Source organism: Rutilus rutilus (genome assembly GCF_951802725.1).
Source record: "Rutilus rutilus genome assembly, chromosome: 8".
Classification (NCBI taxonomy): domain Eukaryota; kingdom Metazoa; phylum Chordata; class Actinopteri; order Cypriniformes; family Leuciscidae; genus Rutilus; species Rutilus rutilus.
Genome location: NC_140222.1, coordinates 5,975,861 through 5,995,542, shown reverse-complemented (window position 1 = coordinate 5,995,542; position 19,682 = coordinate 5,975,861). Strand labels below are relative to the sequence as shown.

Here is a 19,682-nt window from a genome sequence, read left to right as displayed (position 1 = left end):
ACATTATTTTTTAATTATTACTGAAATGTTGTGCCTCTGCCAGATTTTCTGGAGTAAAACATATACACATAAACACACCAACAATACATTGTTTCCACGACTTTCCAAAAACAGAGACAAATATAGAGAGATTGATAAGATTGAGTCAGAGGAGAGAAAGATGTTTAATTCACAGTCACTCCCTCAGCATCTGTATTAGAAACACTCTCACAGAAGTGTTTACTTGTGCTTTGTAATGCCAAGGTAATATAACGTAGCCTGCTATAATGTCGTGTGATACACACAAAAAATTGCTATTCACTGATTACGCTGCTTTATTCCTTTTATGCAGAGCTGATGTGTAAAATAACGAATGTACATTGAAATACATGGACACAAAAGAGAGAATACAGAATCGCGCACTGCGCATGCGTCCTCATATCAGCAGAGGAGCTGTGACAGACCAGGGCTGCGTTCAGCCCCGACAAAACGTTGCACAACGTTTTTTAAACAGAAACGGTGATGCGTTGAACACACTGTTCTGATGACGCAAGAGTTGCAACTATGGCAGCTGAGAAGGCGATTCTTTGTGAAGAATTTTCGGAGCCTGATGAAGTCGGTATAAATATGTGTTTACTACAAAATATGCCCGATATTACAGTTACTGCACATGCCGCCCAGAACAAAAGAGAACATCCCAATCGAGTGAAGGGATTGCTGAAACTGAAATGGAAGCACACATCTTACCTAATTCAGACTAAAATACATCTATTTAGCCTCACATACTGACTTTATTTGTAGTTCATACTGTTTTAATACCCTGTATTTTCTTTCTCATTTTTAGGAAAAGCACTTAATTAACATTGTTTATTTCTATACCAAATGTCATACACTTGCAATGAAGCTAAAAAATATAAACAACTACATCATTATGTTGATATCCTATATTTTTACAATAAAACTTACGACAAACATGTCTTCTAATATCCTCAGTTGTTGCGTATACCAAGCTGCAACGAACACATTTGTACATTATTTTCCTTGAAGCCATTGTACTAGTTCACTTTAATACCGCGTGCTTTATATACATGTTGCTGCTGATTGGACTGCAGTTCTGACACACCCACCAAACAAGAGAAAACGTATCTCAAACCCCGTTGCACACCGGTGCACGCCGTTTCCAGGAAACATGACGTTCAACCCGGAAACCGTAGCAAAACGTTGCGCACCGTTTTGAACTTGAACGTGCCCCAGATGTGACTCTACTGCACTGACTTTATCCTGCTTTACAGGTAAAAACACAGGTATTGTTATAAAAAATTGTTATAAAAAACTATTCTATAAAATGGAGCAGGGATTGCACTATTACAATGTCCAGTGAATGTAAACTGTTATTGGTGAAGCAGTTCGAGGACGTGCTGTTTTTCTTGATTTATGATGTTCACTCTAACGTGAAGAAAATTGTTTAATATGCTCCAGTGATCATTATATTTAACTATAGTGTTGTATTACTTATTTTTGGGTTACAAAATGTTTATTTGATCGTGTTAAAGAGTTAATAGATGGCGTTAAAGATCTCTTGGAAGCTCCCTCTGTGATCGCGTTTGGCGCGCTTACTAGTCACGTGATCAGAAAGTGAACCTGTGCATCTATTATGCGGGAAATAAGAGTGAATTAGCTTTATGAAACAAGTACAAATTGGAGAACACATAATTACATTGTGTACTATGAGTTAATACACATTCATTCTCGTGGTGTTGTTCAATATTAATATATGCTGTTTATAAGAAGTCTGCTTAAATGTTGTAAGGCCCGTGAAATTGGTCCAATGGAGGTTTTCCAATAACACAGGGAAGGTCTCACGTGCTCTGTCCTTTCCTCATGCGAAGTATTGGTTTGGTTAAATTTGTAATACATTAATCATATGTATTTACTCGTTAATTCATCTGACTCCATAAATGAAAGGTTTAATAATATCTGTGCCTCACTTAAAGTGAGTGGGTGTTTGACTATTCTGTTTAACTCTTCAATGAAAATAATATCAAAGTCAGTGAGAATAATCAAATGTAACAATTTATTATGTCAGGTAAATGTATCATGCCAATTTCATAATCAATTCAAAGATAATCGATACAAAACATCAAATGCTCTGGAATAGAGAGAAGATGCAAAACCCAACATTAAGAAATACGTTAGGCTGAGAGATCTATATCTCCCAGCCTAACGGACCGATCTGAAGTACAGAAAAGGCCCCGATCTGCCTGCTGTACTCCATTAAATAGCCAGACCTCTTTCACATGTAAACATGTGCTAACAATAGTAAATTTGCATTCTGAGGTACACTGTAGCACCTCTTGGGGGGGTGTGACCATTTGCTTGAGAGATCAACCCCTCCTTGTATGCTAGTTATCCATAAACCTTCAAAAACCTTATTACCTTGTGTTTTACTTATTCTGAGATGAGAGAATTGTACCAGTCGCACTGTGACATTTTAAACGATACCAAACATGAAAATACTCTGTGATAATCATTCACATTAAACTATACATTTTCTTGGGTGATCTTCAGGGGATCATCTGAGAGAGAGAGGGGGTGAGGGAAAGAGATGTAGATTAGATGACTCGGAGGTGAGACTTTCGCCTCGATGGTGCATGAGAGCCAGTTCAAATGCTAATCTCCAGAGAGGTCCTTTTGTCCTCTCAGGGCCTGGTCACCCCCAAAACAGACTGTCTGGAATCTCTTAATTTATCAATTCTTACAGTTTTCCCTCCTTGACTCCGTGGGTCAAATTCACATGAGCTCCTATGGAGTCACTGATAAACGTCTGTTGTCATTCTTGAGATGTCACCCAAAAATTGTCTTTTCAATGTTAGCATCTGTAGAAGCTTGCAGAGGGCTGTGTTCACCTGCAGAACACCTGGTCTCACCAGGTGTATGTTGCTTGAGTCCAGCAGGTGGATGAATGCATTCAGGTTCTCTTCCTGTAATCCTGGGACGTGAGCAAAGTTCATAGAGTCAATCTGGACCTTTGTGACTTGTTCAGTTGATGTGTCACTCCTCCATGGAGAAACTTCTGCTTCTCTGGCACCTTCTCCACGATGATGATCTGACCCTTCTTGACCGATCCTGTCACCTCCAGCGGTGCGGTTGTCTGGGCAGACCTCAGTGGATGAAGGGCTTCTCCTTGGTTCACACTGCTTTGTGTGAAAAGCCTGAGACACCTGAAAAGCATCTTAAATCCACTTCACGATTGAACACTTATGAACTTGAAGTCGTATGGAAATGCATGGGAACACATAATGCAACAAAACAAAATCATATCATGTCTAATATAAAATATCATGTTCATGTCAGCGAGTGCGAATGGTACATCTGGTCTCAAGTGTTTCTCAAGGTCAAGTAGGATGGTCTTGTTTTAAATATCCAATTCTTCACTACCACTGTGATATTAAATGGTAGTGGAATTTAAATATTCTTGATCTGAATTATTCAAAGGAAATGCAGCAAGAGGTCGGTGTAACCTAAATAATAAAATCAATGGTATGCATCAATAAATCTTGTAATAACAGTTGAAGTGCACGTATATATATATATAATAATCACTTTGTTTGTTCATGAATCTTCCAATGCAAGCCACATATGCAGATCTAAGAAGTAACTTGGAACATGTTTAGGCATATAAGAATGGAGATTGTTAATTCATTGCAACAGTGTTGTGTGTGTGTGTGTGTGTGTGTGTGTGTATGTGTGTTTGTGTTGGTGAGAGAGAGTGTGTGTGTGTGTGAGAGAGAGAGAGAGAGAGAGAGAGAGAGAGAGAGAGAGATGGCTAAGTCGCAGTCGATGACGGTTAAATTGTAAATTTTTGTTATTAATTGAAGTGGTCTCACTTCAGATTTATCCATTTTAATTATGTTTCTGTTATTAGTGGTAAGTTGAGAAATCAGGGGCCCTCTGATCTTCCAACTCCCACCAACAATCATGGAGTTTGAAATTGAATGGCAGGTCTGCCTTAGAATTTGTCTTGATTTGTGACTGTAGCCATTCAGTTGTCCATGTGTGTTGCATTAGTTGGCAGTTTGTTGTGAATAGCGTATGCTATTCTCTGTGTCTATGTTAGACAATGATCATGAGATCAGCTCCACCCTGTGTGTGTGAAGCTATCTGGATCTGTTAGTGTGAAGATGACACATCTTCGTCTGATGTGCAGTGTTCAGCCTGGATAGACCATCTACTCCAGGTGGTGATGCTGTGAGGGTGTAGTGATGGAGGTGTGTGTTCAGTGTTCATGTCTGGGAGATGGGTGGAATATAATCTATAACAATTGTGTTGCAAATTTCGATCCAGTTCTAAACTGGGAGGCCATATTTATGCAGTAATGTGATAGTGTGACGTGTGAAAAGGCCTTTTATAATATCTTTTCACCCATCTCCCGAGTCTCAGGTTATGTTCGAACAATTCCGCTGTCCTGGATTTGCTCCAGGTGGGCTCCACCATTTTGCAGAAGTAGCCTAAGCCTGAGACAGAAAACAGAGGAGAGCGAACCACAGATAATTCCAATATTTCAAAAACATTAAATTCAGACGTGTGGAATTCTTTTACTTGTTCCATTATTATGTAAGTTGCAATTTTAATTCCAGATGTCACATGAAACCGAGTTTCATTGATCAAGTCTGAATTGTTGCTGTTGTTTCAGTGTGTTGTGACACCTGAAGCTGCTCTTTCAGTTCAGCCTTCAGTCCGCTGCATGTGCAATGCTCATTGCTTTCTCTCATTACAGCCAGATCTGTTATGGTGTCGTTCACACATTTTAGTTAGTGCAGATATTTTTTGACCTGCAAAAAACTGTGGTACCCTCTTTGTAAATTTACTTCTCTGATTAGATTACATTTTAGTTGTTGCGCAATTTGGTTTGCTATTACCTGTGCCACAATTCTAGCCGTGTTTTCTAACGGTGAAAAATAAAGGCATACCCCGCCCCTTTTTGGCACTGGGTAGCACACAAATGAAATTATGTTTCAGAAATTCAGTTTTAATGACGAAAGTCACACTTCTCCAATTATTATCCTACTCTGTGAGTGTAATATAATGTTTATTATAATTCAGGTTATAATATAATTATATTCTTTAACAATACAAGTCAAATTATATTGTTTTCAGTCTCTGAAGAGTGTCTGGAACAACTTAACGCATGGTCAAATCTCTACTTGTCTCATGTCAATACATTTGAATATGAAAAAGGCTTTTCTGGCTCAGGGCTGATAAGATGTACATTTGCTGTTTCTCTTTTTTCTTTGCTAGGTTTCAAATACCTTTTCTTCTCATTTAGTCTTTTTAAATGGCCATTTTAATGTTTGATTATTCTATTTGCTCTTACTTTATATTTTATTTTTATAGATTAGGAAACTATATCGCTTTGCAGTCCTTCTCCTAAGGATGCACGACACAATCTCGCCAGTCTGGCTTACCAAAACAGAGGTAATTGGCTAAATATCTGGAATCTGCCGTATTCACACGTACAAAATAACAGACACTTAAATAGCCCCCTTGAATGCCACCTCAGGAACTTAATTCAATCGTTTCGATTAGTAGAGGTCAAGACCACCATTAAAAGACGTTAGCCGATCAACTTACTTTTCTTAAAATGGCTTTGGTATAGTCAAGCCCGTAGAATATCCACGTACACTTATCTAAAAGAACATTAAATTAGAACAGAGGTTATGGAACGCACCCGAATCCAGGTTGATCAAACAGCAGTAGCTGATTCTGGACGGAAATTAACTCGTCCCCCTCATTCAAGTACACTTGAATCTGATATCCAGTATTAGTCGTCACTAATGTCTGGCGCAAACTTGTGGAAATATACGAATCCGGTAATCTATTTTGGAAAAAACGAATCTCAGAGCAATTCAGAATACATTCAAACATAACAATATTTAGTTCTCTGAAGCCTTAAATATGAAAAGGTTTTTGTTTCATGATTAATGAGATGCGTTCGATGTTTCTGATTTTCCGATTTCTTTGTCTTGTGATTTACATTGTAGCCACATGGCAATCCTATGTTCCTGTTATGGTTTTACTGCAGCTATATCAAAAATAGCAGAGTTGTCCACCAAGGAGACAAACAAATTCAACAAACACACTTGATATTTAATCCAGTTTACACAAGACACGAGGCCTAGCATGCATGGCATCTACAACCTTTTACCTAAGTGTTTTCTACAACACTTACAGTAAATCTTGTGTTTTTAAAGAATAAACTCAACTAGCCTATGTGCACATTTTCGTAGCACAAACAACTATAAAGTGTGTTCTAGCACAATGTGTTAAGCACAACTACAAATTTGAAAATCCAAACAGAATATGCGTTGCTCAGAGTAGTATTCTCAAATATTTGAACAGCTTGACATCAAAATCAGGATGCGTGCGATCATAGCTAGTTATAACGGCGCCTTTTTATACTTGTATTATCCCAGCGTGTTACAATGTTTTAGAGTTTATTCTGCCATCGTTTTTACAGACTCGCCACATTTAACAGCTCCTGTCAGTTGTGTTGGATATATTTTAGAGATTACTCTGCCATCGTTTTTACAGTCTCGCCATATCCCCAACCACCTAACAGTGATAACTGATAACCAAGCAAAATTTTCTAATTTTCCCGAATTTTTGACTAGATAGCATATCAAATACTTTAGAGGTTTACTTTTCAGAGGAACTGAAATAAGCCAAATTAAATTGAATATCTTAATTTAATTCCATCAATGTTAAAGTTTTAGCATTTAGCATTAGCCTTGAATGCAGCATGGACAATAGCATTTAGCATTAGCCTTGAGCGCAGCATGGCTTTAGCATTTAGCATAGCCTTGAGCGTTTTGAAAGCAACATGGACAATAGCATTTAGCATTATCCTTGATATTTGAGTTTTAGCCTGTACATCATATCATCCTGTTTTCCCAAAATTTTCTTTCCATAAACAATGCATCGATCTGCCTTTTTATTTATAAAATCACGTGTTTTCCGATTGTTTACAAACGTAGATTTTTCTTTCTCTGTTTCTTGTTAGTTTGCTCATTCTCTTCACGTGTTGCTGGTTTGTTTAACAAGCCCAGATACAACAATGGCCGGAAAACATGCGGCTGATTTTAAAACTTTTTAGGCTTTTCTTTTTTCAGCTCTTCATCGAGTTATTCAAATTGTTTGGAAGATGTTATTCTCACTTTAGTTTTCGTTTCTTGTTGCTTAGGCAAAACAAGGCGATCTTTAAAATCTAATACACAAGGTTTTTCATTCTTCATCTGGCTGCCACATCAAACATTTCTTCAACACTTCTAAAAATGCAAAGAAAATTGACTTACCACAACTGCAGAAGAAAGAGATGATTTTCAAACCTCTTGTTGATTTTAAGATCCCAATACTTGCTGGAAAGGACGTTTCTCGCCTGTGTTGTGAGATCACGTCACGGAGGTCACCACTTTGTAAGGCCCGTGAAATTGGTCCAATGGAGGTTTTCCAATAACACAGGGAAGGTCTCACGTGCTCTGTCCTTTCCTCATGCGAAGTATTGGTTTGGTTAAATTTGTAATACATTAATCATATGTATTTACTCGTTAATTCATCTGACTCCATAAATGAAAGGTTTAATAATATCTGTGCCTCACTTAAAGTGAGTGGGTGTTTGACTATTCTGTTTAACTCTTCAATGAAAATAATATCAAAGTCAGTGAGAATAATCAAATGTAACAATTTATTATGTCAGGTAAATGTATCATGCCAATTTCATAATCAATTCAAAGATAATCGATACAAAACATCAAATGCTCTGGAATAGAGAGAAGATGCAAAACCCAACATTAAGAAATACGTTAGGCTGAGAGATCTATATCTCCCAGCCTAACGGACCGATCTGAAGTACAGAAAAGGCCCCGATCTGCCTGCTGTACTCCATTAAATAGCCAGACCTCTTTCACATGTAAACATGTGCTAACAATAGTAAATTTGCATTCTGAGGTACACTGTAGCACCTCTTGGGGGGGTGTGACCATTTGCTTGAGAGATCAACCCCTCCTTGTATGCTAGTTATCCATAAACCTTCAAAAACCTTATTACCTTGTGTTTTACTTATTCTGAGATGAGAGAATTGTACCAGTCGCACTGTGACATTTTAAACGATACCAAACATGAAAATACTCTGTGATAATCATTCACATTAAACTATACATTTTCTTGGGTGATCTTCAGGGGATCATCTGAGAGAGAGAGGGGGTGAGGGAAAGAGATGTAGATTAGATGACTCGGAGGTGAGACTTTCGCCTCGATGGTGCATGAGAGCCAGTTCAAATGCTAATCTCCAGAGAGGTCCTTTTGTCCTCTCAGGGCCTGGTCACCCCCAAAACAGACTGTCTGGAATCTCTTAATTTATCAATTCTTACAATGTTAATAACTAAAGAAGGTCAAATGAAGAAAGGAGGCAAAAGAGCATACCTGTCAAGTTTTGGATTTGAAAATAAGGGAAATTTTCCTGCGCCCACCGCGAGCAGTCCCACCACCCCAACCAAGCTCCTGTATCCCTTACATTTTAAGACAGGTGTACAAGAAAGCTATTGACATGCTGTAAACATTCATTATAGCCTATATGAAAACACAAAGGGGTATATATGAAGAGCATTTATTTAAAGGCTTATTTGCATATTTTCTGTTCATTTAACATTGCTTGTCTTTACATTTACATTTTTTTTCATTCCACACATTCTTTTCATTTCATATTGCTTTTCTTTTACAGTTTTTCTTTTCATTTCACATAACTTTTCTGTACTCTTTTAGTGAATTATTGACTTTGTATTCGCGGTATTTACATGAGGGCTTTGGTTTTTTGGCAGGAGTGCCTTCCGTCTCTGTCGTAGCGTCCATCATCCGTGTCAGTTTTTTTTTTCTTTTTTTTCGCGTTGTCACTCATCATCTGACCTCACACACTAACCTCGCGACAACTACCACCTACAGTACCTGTAGTCATGTAGGCTACTGCAGGTGGCAGTTATCGCGAGGCTAGTGACAGAGCTCAGATTGGGAATGTTTTTTTGTTTTTTTTTACTCCGCCCGGCCCGGGGTATTATTATTTTTTAATAACGCAGGTTGATATACAGGAGATTTACGGGAAAATACTAATACGGGAGGACGGCGGGAAAGAAGGGTAAAATACGGGACTTTCCTGGCCAAAACGGGATACTTGACAGGTATGAAAGAGTGAGAAAAGATGATTTATTTTTATGTTGTTGACACTGTCATAGAATAGAGACAGACAAAGGAATGTTAAGTAATGCTTCAAAAGCAATTGTCTGTAACTGAATTTAACTGGTTGTAAAATTTAAAATATCAGCAGAGGAACTGTGAAAGACCAGACGAGACTCCTGGTCTTTATCCTCTGTGGATCAGAGGATTTTTTATTTATTTTAATTTATTTTTGTCTTTTTGGAGACACTTGATTCACTAAAATATTTTGACTCAATCTTCTGAATTTTTTTTTTCTCCAACTACGATAAACATTGAGAGTCCACGCTTTCACAGCTTTATATAGCCTATTATGATATAGTTAGAATGACCACTAAAGTCAAGATATGAGGATAAAATATTTTTTTAGTTTTCATGTCTTTTTATACTGGTCAAAAGCCCAAGTTAAGCAATATCACATGAACAAGAGAGTTGTTTTCCTAAACATTAGCACGAATGCAAATGTGATATTGAATTTATCATAGTTTTGTCAGTCTGAGGTTCATGAGTCTCTCCATGTTTTATTACATTTATGTCCAGCGCCTCCTGGAGGAAAACAGATTTGATGTATATTTGATCAATTTCAGTAGAGCGCCACCTTGTGGCTCACCCTGAACTGACATGTTATCAGGAGTTGTTTGCTCAGTATCTTCTGTCACTGACTCGACTAGTTCTGTCTGATTGGTTTTGCTGTTCAGCTGGAGGGTCGTTTGCTTTCTCACTAAATAATTTCTTCACGAACATATTACTTTTATATGGTGAACAGAATTTCTTTTTGGACACAATAGTTTATGTATCTTGGTCTTTTCATGTCCTATCAGATCTTGTTCCTCCACCTCGAGCTGTGAATCTCTAGCACTGTGACGGTGAAGCCAACTTCTGTTTAAGTAGAGGTCGACCGATATGGGTTTTTCTCTGGCCGATGCCGATATTTAGAAATTGGGGCAGCCGATGGCCGATATATGATGGTAATTTTTTTTTGGCTGATATGTTTGGACGATTTTCCTTTTTTTCTTTTTTTTTTTCTCCACCTCATAAAATCTTACCATTAATAAAAAGTAATAAAGAAAATTGCTTTAATTAAACATTTATTGAACAACACAAGCCCCTCCAATCAGTGCACTTGATGTATACGTTAAATATTAAATACACAAAACAGGTCATCAAAAATGTAGACTGTTAAATAAAGTTTTAGTGCACAAAAACTTGCATAAATAAAATAAATAATATAATAAGAGTAAGTTATAAGTAATACATTGTAGGTTTAAAATTCTACATATGGCACATTTATTGAGAAACAATCGAGAAATTTGATCAGAAATGAGCAACAAACGTCCTGAAGAGAGTTACAGGAGAGAGCAGAGCCAAACACTCACAGGATCTCATGACAAGATCAAACTGTTGCTTTAAGATGTTTTTAACTTCTCTAGTCCGTGATAACTTTATGAGGCACTTGAGGAAATAACACTATCTATCAGATCTAGTGGACGCTGTGGCCGACTGGAGCTCAATGTGGTGAAGCTCAGATGACGTGAAATAATCAGTAAAACACATCAAAACTATAAATGATGATTTGACTGATTGTAGAGTTTCTCATGAATTTACTGATCTAGACGGCTATTTAAAACCGCAGCCCAACCTGTGACAGTGGTGTCTGTCGAGGTAGTCTAGCGATGGCAACACAAGCGTGGGACTCGAGGAGATACCAGGGCCTTCCACAGAGAAAGAGTATGAAGCATCTGTGCATTCAGGGCTGTTGTGTTCATATCTCTATGTGCAGATCCTCCATCTGATCTGGATACGGACCAGATCCGGCTGACTACAGTAACCTCGGGATAAGAAAGAGACAGACAGACTAATATTAGTGTAGATGCCTTTCCTCTTACGATGTTACAAGCATATTGGATGTTATGGGAAGTGTTCCTGTTCCGGTTGAGCTGATTTATGCAGCCTAACAATCCTTTAACGGATTTGAATTATAGGACTGTGATAATGTGTTATGTGTATGCCAGGTTAAAGAGATGTGTTTTTACTCTAGATTTAAACTGACAGAGTGTGTCTGCTTCACAAAGCTAGGAAGACTATTCCAGTATTTGGTCACTAAATAGGAAAAGGATCTACCGCCTCCAGTGTCTTTTGATATTCCAGTTATTATCAACGATCTAATCCAATATTTCACTCTTCTGCTATTAGTTTTCATTCAGGGCCAGAATTCATTTGAAAATGTAAGATCAGCAAAAGCTTGTTGATTTGCGTGATGTTAAAGGAGACGGATGTGTGAGCGGAAACTGACTGAGGTTGGGGGAGGATTCACGCAACCAGATACATTTCTCAGTTAAGTTATCTTTCAGATCAATCTGAGTGTTTCAGACATTAAGAGTTACTATCGTGGGCTTTTCAGTGAACCGATGAAGAAAATGTTTCTCAAATTAGTTTTGCTCTGTTTGTGTTTGTGGCGTCTGGATGGTGAGTTTTAAATGTGTTTTTCTGGTTTCAGTTGTTTCTGTTCTGATGTGATAAATTACTGGTTAAATTAGTCAGAAACAGTGGCGGTTCTAGAGGGGGGCCAGGGGGGGCCAGTGCCCCTGTGACAACAAGCTTGGACCCCCTTGTGGCCCCCCTAAATGTGGAGTGTGAAATAATTTTTACAAAACTATTTTTTGCTATCGTTGTTTTTCACATGATCCGTTATTAGACAGTGGCAACACAGAACACAAATGTAACCTTATTATAGTTAAAGCAAAGAAGGAAATATAGAGGTGAGTAAAGTTGTTAATATGTTGTATTTGTATTAAATGCATTACAGAAGTGTAACGTTAGATCAGCTAATCTTAACCTGGCCGTTTGTTAGTTTGTGGCAGTTTGAAAAAGGATCAAATTATGATCAACAAACTCATGGCGCTGAGTATTTTTACTTAAACAGGGATGCAAACAGCGCGCTTTTCTGTGCCTCTTTTTCACGTCAGTTTGGGTGACTTGGGTCTGAGAGGGTCTGATTATAATTTCACAAAGTCACCTGAAGCCATTCCATAGCTTAATGTGAGGGACAGAAGTCTATTTACATCAGTAAATTAAAGTTTATGGAAACTCATTTTCCCTCATCTGTCAATCATTCTCCATTCAGTATTCAAGCGCGCGCACCTCGTCCGGTTACAGCAGGATGCACGGTAAAACTCTCTCCAATATGATATATTCACATTATAATGCTTGATCTGTAGATAAAAGGCTGTGGATTTGCATAAAATGACTTTATTTTGTGTATTTGTATTTTATGTTTGTTGCTGTTTTAAAACGACTCGCTACCGTGTGCCTGTTCACATCACAAGGACTATGAATCGGCATCAAACGCACAATAACTGGAATTTAAAACTTCACTATGTTCAGAAACAAATGATCAATAAACTGTTGGACAGATATAGGCTACACTAGGATTTGTGCGCTCGACATTTCTTCGCTTTGTGCCGTGAACTTTTAAATGCGCACTTGTGCAGCGCTGAACACTGTGACTCCATGTTGCTTTGAGCACATCATTCTGCACCCGCGATGCGCATACGCGCTTTGTGCGCTCTGTTTTGAAGCGTTTCATATTAGATATTATCATGGTTTTTCCTATATTTTTTATACCTAGCCTGCACAATACATTTAAAATAAGCATAATTTAATTGTATATTATACTGTATGCACTAAAGCTGGTGAAAACCTATCTCAGGTCCACAATGTCAGATGACAGATTAAGCAATTTAGGTGTTCTAAGTATTGAGTCAAGGAGGGAAAAGGCCTTAAATCTAGATGAATTTTCTGATCTTTTTGCAAAAAAACACAAAAATCGTAGAATGCAGTTAATGTGACTGATTCTGAATATGTAATGCAAATCTAAAAAATATAATGGAAATGCAAATACATTGTTGAATGATTGTAAACATGGTATTTTGCCTGTTAATGCCTATAGTGCAGTGCAGAAAATGATATGACAACAATAAGGTCTAAATGTAACTGGCCCCTCTAACAGTACAACTGGCACCAGCTTGGCCCCCCCAGTTGAAATGGTCTAGAACCGCCACTGGTCAGAAAGGATTAACATTCACTGTTATTCTCGTATAGAAACAAATAATGTGTTATTTTGCTGAGAGATAACACTCTTATTTGAGATTAAAGTCACTTGATTATATAAAACTGTTCAACTATTTCTCATTTTCATTCTTCATCTTTTGTCTTTGAACTTCTGCAGAATATTATTCACTTCACATTTACATGATTAAAAGTATTTTAGTGAAGCTTCATCAAACCAACATCAAGTGATTTTAAAACTTTAATCTGTGAAAAACTCTGTTCTTCAGGAGTGATTTATGATTCAGTGTCAGTGAAGGAGGGAGATTCAGTCACTATAAACTCTGATCTTACTGAAATGAAGGATGATGATGTGATTCAGTGGAGGTTTGGAGATGAAAACACTGTAATAGCAGAAATCAATGTAACGGCCGGCAGAATCACTGTATATGATGATGTTCTTGATGGGAGATTCAGAGACAGACTGAAGCTGGACAAACAAACTGGATCTCTGATCATCACAAACACCAGAACTGAACATGAAGGAGTTTATAGACTACAGATCAACAGTGAGAGAAAGTGGTTCAGTCTCTATGTCCAGAGTGAGTAAACCTTTTGAGTGATACAGTCCCACATTTGGGATTTGGAATGTTCAGTGATGTCACATAACTGTCAGATTCAAACTCTTCAGACAATTTGAACTGCGGCGCAAACAAACATGGCGGCGCCATCTCACATTTTAAATCAAGATCATGACGGTTCGCCATGGAAACAATAATGGGGAAACGTTTTAAAATAAATGTCGCCTTGATAAACTCACCCAGTCAGAATCACACGTGAAAGGGTTAAATAGACTATTGGTTTCACCTGTTTATAATGACAAAATTAAACTATTTTTTTTTCTTTTCATTGTTTTATGATATAGTTTATTTCAGTCACTCTAAACTCTGATCTTAGTAATAGTAGTTTATAGTAATCATCAGGATTTTTAAATGTATGTAATGTTTGATAGAGAGCAAACGCAGTGTTGACAGAGCCGGGCTAATATGATCACACTTCCTGGTTCTAGTAAGAGCTCGAGCTGCTGGAGTTTGCTTGGTAACGCTTTAGATTACAGCCCGCAAAGAACTGCGTATTTAAAACTAATTTACAGTGTAACTTTCTGTAATTATAGTGTACCTACATCATGTAAAGTTTTAGGAATAAAGGGGTAATAACCAGAAGAATTAACTAATTATTTATACTGTCGGTATTTTAGAGCTAAGCGTTACTTATTCTACTATTATAATACAACAATCTTACATTTGAGAGCAATTTAGCGAGAACATACACTGCAAACCGTTCTGTAATAACAGTATACCAATACATATAGGCTTTAAAAAATATAGGGTCCATATCTGCATTTATACAGGACTTTCTTTTAACAAAAGTGCACTGAGAACTAAAACTATTGCAACTTTTGCTTAAATACTGGAGAAATATACTCTTGTTCATGTAGTTACAGGGTAAGTGTGACTTCTGCGGGCTGGACATTTAAGTGGTGCTTGTTACTCTTTTCCTCCATTAAATTAATACTAACACTTTCTTTTCTTTTTCTCTTCTATCAGATCAAGTTTGAATTCAAAACTCAGTTATTATGGATTGATTAAATAAAATAATGTAAATATGAAGCTCAGATACTCAACAGCATTAGTTTTAGTGTGACATTAAACATTACAGTAAAAGTGTCTTTTTTAGTTATTGTTCCATATATAAATCTATTTCTCTTTTCATTCTTCATCTTTTGTCTTTAAACTGCAGGAAAATATTATTAATTTCACATTTAAATGATTAAAAGTATTTTAGTGAAGCTTCATCAAACCAACATCAAGTGATTTTAAAGCTTTAATCTGTGAAAAACTCTGTTCTTCAGGAAGGTATGCTCCTGTGTCAGTGTCAGTGATGGAGGGAGATTCAGTCTCTCTAAACTCTGATCTTACTGAAATGAAGGATGATGATGTGATTCAGTGGAGGTTTGAAGATGAAAACACTTTAATAGCTGAAATCAATAAACGGGCCGACAGAATCACTGTATATGATGATGTTCTTGATGGGAGATTCAGAGACAGACTGAAGCTGGACAATCAAACTGGATCTCTGACCATCACAAACATCACAACTGAACATGAAGGAGATTATGAACTACTGATCAACAGTGAGAGAAAGAGTTTCTGGCTCCGTGTCTTTGGTGAGTTAAATATCAGTTTCACATGTTTTATATTTTAATCAGCACAAAGATACAATTATTAATTCAAACTCAGTTTGTTTCTGGTGTTTAATGATGATATTCATTTCAATTTTAACTTTTAAAATATTTACTTTTATAATATATCAAGTGATCGTCTTAATCTGTGATGAACCCTGTTTCTGTTTGTTCTGTGTGTGTGTGTGTGTGTGTGTGTGTGTGTGTGTGTGTGTGTGTGTGTGTTTGTGTGTGTTTGTGTGTGTGTGTTTGTGTGTGTGTGTGTGTGTGTGTGTGTTTGGTGATTCAGTCCTGGAGTCAGTGAAGGAGGGAGATTCAGTCTCTCTAAACTCTCCTCTTACTGAAATGAAGGATGATGATGTGATTCGGTGGAGGTTTGAAGATGAAAGCACTGTAATAGCTGAAATCAATAAACGGGCCGACAGAATCACTGTATATGATGATGTTCTTGATGGGAGATTCAGAGACAGACTGAAGCTGGACAATCAAACTGGATCTCTGACCATCACAAACACCAGAACTGAACATACTGGAGATTATAAACTACTGATCAACAGTGAGATCAAGAGTTTTAGGAGCAAGAGATTCATTCTCTTTGTCTTTGGTGAGTTCAAAAACGTTTACACCTGTTTTTAATGACAAAAATTTAAATTAATTCATACAACATTTTGTTTTGGTTATTTTATATTGTTTATTTCAAATTTTAATTTTAACTATTTAGTAAACTATTATAAAGCTATTTAACAGTATTAATCTTTGCAAACCCTGTTTCTGTTTGTTCTCTGTGTGTTTGACAGATGAAGTGAAGTCAGTGTCACTGAAGGAGGGAGATTCAGTCTCTCTAAACTCTAATCTTACTGAAATGAAGAATAATTATCGGATTCAGTGGAGGTTTGGAGATGGAAACACTTTAATAGCAGAAATCATTAAACGGTCCGACAGAATCACTGTATATGATGATGTTCTTGATGGGAGATTCAGAGACAGACTGAAGCTGGACAATCAAACTGGATCTCTGACCATCACAAACACCACAACTGAACATGAAGGAGATTATAAACTACTGGTGTTTACAGATCTGATATTTTCAAGAAGTTTCTCATCAAAAGTATTCAGAGTTTCGGTCTATGGTGAGTAGAGATCTTTTTTCTTCTCCTTCAAATATTCTTATCTACTATTTACATGTTGAACTGTTGAATCATTTATAGTTTGAGATGACAGACCGTATAAAAACTCACTTGGAACCGAATATAAGATTGTTGATTAGATTTGATCATATTTCTGTGTATTCAGAAATATTAGTTGATGTCAGCGCTGATATTAGTGTTTATTGACTGATCTGATCTCAGTTTGATGTGTTTATTCCTCAGACTCTGTCCACTGGTGTGGTCCTACTGAAGCTGTGATCCGATTGGTCCTCTCTGCTCTGGTGGGCGTGGCTACTGTCATTATTGTGGTTTATGAGATCAGATCCAGAAGAGCTGAACGAGATCAAGCACATATTCACACATCAGGTACATGATTGATGATGTCATTTCTCACAAACTGATACTGCATGTATAATTATCTGTGAGATTTATTAATTTATGGCTTTTTATGTTCATCTTTTTCAGGAAGTATTGAAATCTAAAGCAGAACGCTGAACTTTAAAGGTTCTTCAAGTGTGTTTTTGTTCTTCTAGTGTTTTTTCATAATAAATACTGATGATTATTTGAGTTTGTGCTCTCTTGCAGTGTCAGATTTTAACAGTGTCACTTTATTGTTTATATTTCACTTTATTGTTTATATTTCTCTCAGATACAAAAAGAATAAATAAAGACCCACAGATCTCTCTTTTCTACTGCTGTATATTTGCTGTATGTATTTTCTTGCCTTTATCAATAAAGTTTCTCACTCTGAGGTTCAAGAGTCTCTCATGATTTATTCTGAGGAATACAAACTTTGTCTATTTTAAATATTTCAGCAGTGTACCATATACAGCTTTATTTCTAAATTTTTAACAGGTGCTTCTTATAGCCTATCTGTAAAAACATTATTTAATATATTTTTAATATTGCCAATTAGTTTGTTTTTTGCAACATATTCCGGTATAAACAACATATACATCTAAAATATTATTATTTTTTAAACGTTTTTGAATCGTATTAACTCTGTTACATGTTCTAGTTGCAGATTTACTGCAAGAAAAATATACAATACCGTGTTAAGTTCGTTTTACAGATCACATGCAGCAGCACATATATTTTACTTGATTACAGTTTTTCTCGATTGCTTAAACACTATAACCAGGCTTTTGAACTAAAATTTCAAAACCATAACGCCATTTATCAAAAAGCACACCCATTTCCCTAAACTATAAACACTATTCCCTGTTTTGACACATGAGTCAGATTTGTTGAACTGTCACTGCAAAACTCTACACACAAATCCCTTCATTTCTCATTGCTTAGACCATCTTGTCATTTAGAAAGCACTAGCATTCAAAATTGTTCACTCAATCAGCACAGCTTCAGCTCAGTTAGCACACAATTACCCAAGTGGAAACACTAAGAGTCAAAATTTAACACACATCAATCAGAACCAATAGATATATAAAAGGGCCCAAATCAGTTTATTGAGTTTTGGAACAATGGATCCAGAAAGACATGAAGGAAGAGGGATAAGAATGAGGAGGAGGAAGGGCAAGGACAAGAAGACAAGCAGTCTCAGATGAAATTCAAGCCACTCTAGTTGCCCATGTCTTTGTCAATGGTATGACTATGAGGGAGGCTTGGCTACGAGTAAGGTTAAATTTGAGTCGCTTTACCGTCACCTCGAGAACCTTCAGGAAGGTGTGGTGACAAACAAAATTCTATCACTGAATAAGAGACAAACTTTTCCAATAGTCTTTGATGAGGTTTATTTTCTTGCAAGAAAAGGCCAGCAGTCGTACAGTCAGACAGTGTGGCTGCAGAGTGTGACAGTGAAGGCATCCTTTCTCCTTTATAGTCTTGACTCCCAGAATGTTATCTTTCTTGGCAAATGATGGTATTTCAACCATATGTGGAACATTCTTAGACGTGTCCATCATATTGTATCCTTGAGTGGAGGCCCTCCTGTCACGTCCCAACACTCTTTACCATTCCAATACATTTCGAATTCCATATTAGAATATGGTTTGTGTGTGCTCTTTTACTGTCATATGTTGGTCACACACATTACTGTAAGTAAATATAAAAAAAAATTTAGAGGAGAGAGTACAGTTTTTCTCGATTGTTTACACACATTTTCTGGTACTTGAGACACAATGACCACAACATGTAACTCATTCACCAACCCCCTGAACCAATTCTGCTAAACTACAAGCACAATTCCTGCCTTACACTCAAATTGTACTTCTAAAACACACCTTTTTCAAAACACTACACACAATTCTCTGCTTTTGGCACAATTTTCAGCAGAAAATCTCTTGTTTTCACAAGGAACACACTGCCATTCAAATATGCACACTGACTCATCACATGGGCAAACACCCGTCACACAGTTTTACAATTAGCAATCAGAGCTTTAGCATAAAAGAGCAACAGGTGAGCTCTTCAATGGAGCAATGGATGCCAACACTGGATGTTTTTTATTTTTTTTACTGTAACTGTATACAGTCAATTCTTCTGTTGTTTTGTATGTAGACCACTGTATGTGCAACTTTGTGTTGGTTGGGATGTACACTGTGTACAAAATAAATATAAAATAAAATATATTTGTTACCATGTATTTGTGTGTTCTGAGTATAAAAACAATATTCTCAAATATTTTACAACACACTTATGTATGTACTGTCTGTAGTAAGTGTAACACTGAACAAAAAAAGGCCTAAGTCATTATGATGATTGGAGAAGAAGTGTTTTCCATTCATCATAGTGTTTTACATTGAGAACATCAGTGTTCAGCTGGTTCTTATAAATGTCTATTCATGTGATGGTTTGTGTGTGTCATTTGAAAACAAAATACCATTTTGAGAAGAAATAACATTGTTTTGAATGTAAAGTTTCATTTTGCAGGAGAATTGAGGGGTTTTGCCCATTGTGTGTGTTTTTTTGGATTTGTGTGTAGAGTTCTGAGAATATGAGGCATGCTTTCAGAAAATGTGTGTAAACAATCGAGAAAAACTGTAAAA

At 36.8% G+C, this 19,682-nt stretch overlaps 1 protein-coding gene across 2 annotated transcripts; it reads left to right on the top strand.

The window, feature by feature from the left end:
• The first annotated feature begins 1,177 nt into the window (after positions 1–1,177).
• Positions 1,178–17,433, top strand: LOC311294587 (uncharacterized protein). Of its 2 annotated transcripts, none has more exons than XM_084415538.1 (7): positions 1,178–1,271; positions 13,578–13,889; positions 15,200–15,514; positions 15,819–16,133; positions 16,327–16,659; positions 16,900–17,043; positions 17,143–17,433. In XM_084415538.1, the coding sequence occupies exons 2-7, from the start codon at positions 13,646–13,648 to the stop codon at positions 17,157–17,159; spliced, it is 1,368 nt and encodes a 455-aa protein (XP_084271664.1). In that variant the 5' UTR covers positions 1,178–1,271; positions 13,578–13,645; the 3' UTR covers positions 17,160–17,433. The 2 variants fall into 2 exon arrangements, with proteins under 2 accessions (XP_084271664.1, XP_084271663.1); XM_084415537.1 differs by lacking the exon at positions 1,178–1,271 and adding an exon at positions 11,535–11,706.
• The last annotated feature ends 2,249 nt before the right edge of the window (positions 17,434–19,682 follow it).

Excerpts from the sequence above, each read along its gene's own strand:
- LOC311294587 (XM_084415537.1), top strand. The coding sequence starts at position 11,649 with ATGAAGAAAATGTTTCTCAAATTAGTTTTGCTCTGTTTGTGTTTGTGG. Across the intron at positions 11,707-13,577 it reads GTGTTTGTGGCGTCTGGATG|GAGTGATTTATGATTCAGTG; the intron begins GTGAGTTTTAAA and ends TCTGTTCTTCAG. Across the intron at positions 16,134-16,326 it reads ATTCATTCTCTTTGTCTTTG|ATGAAGTGAAGTCAGTGTCA; the intron begins GTGAGTTCAAAA and ends TGTGTTTGACAG.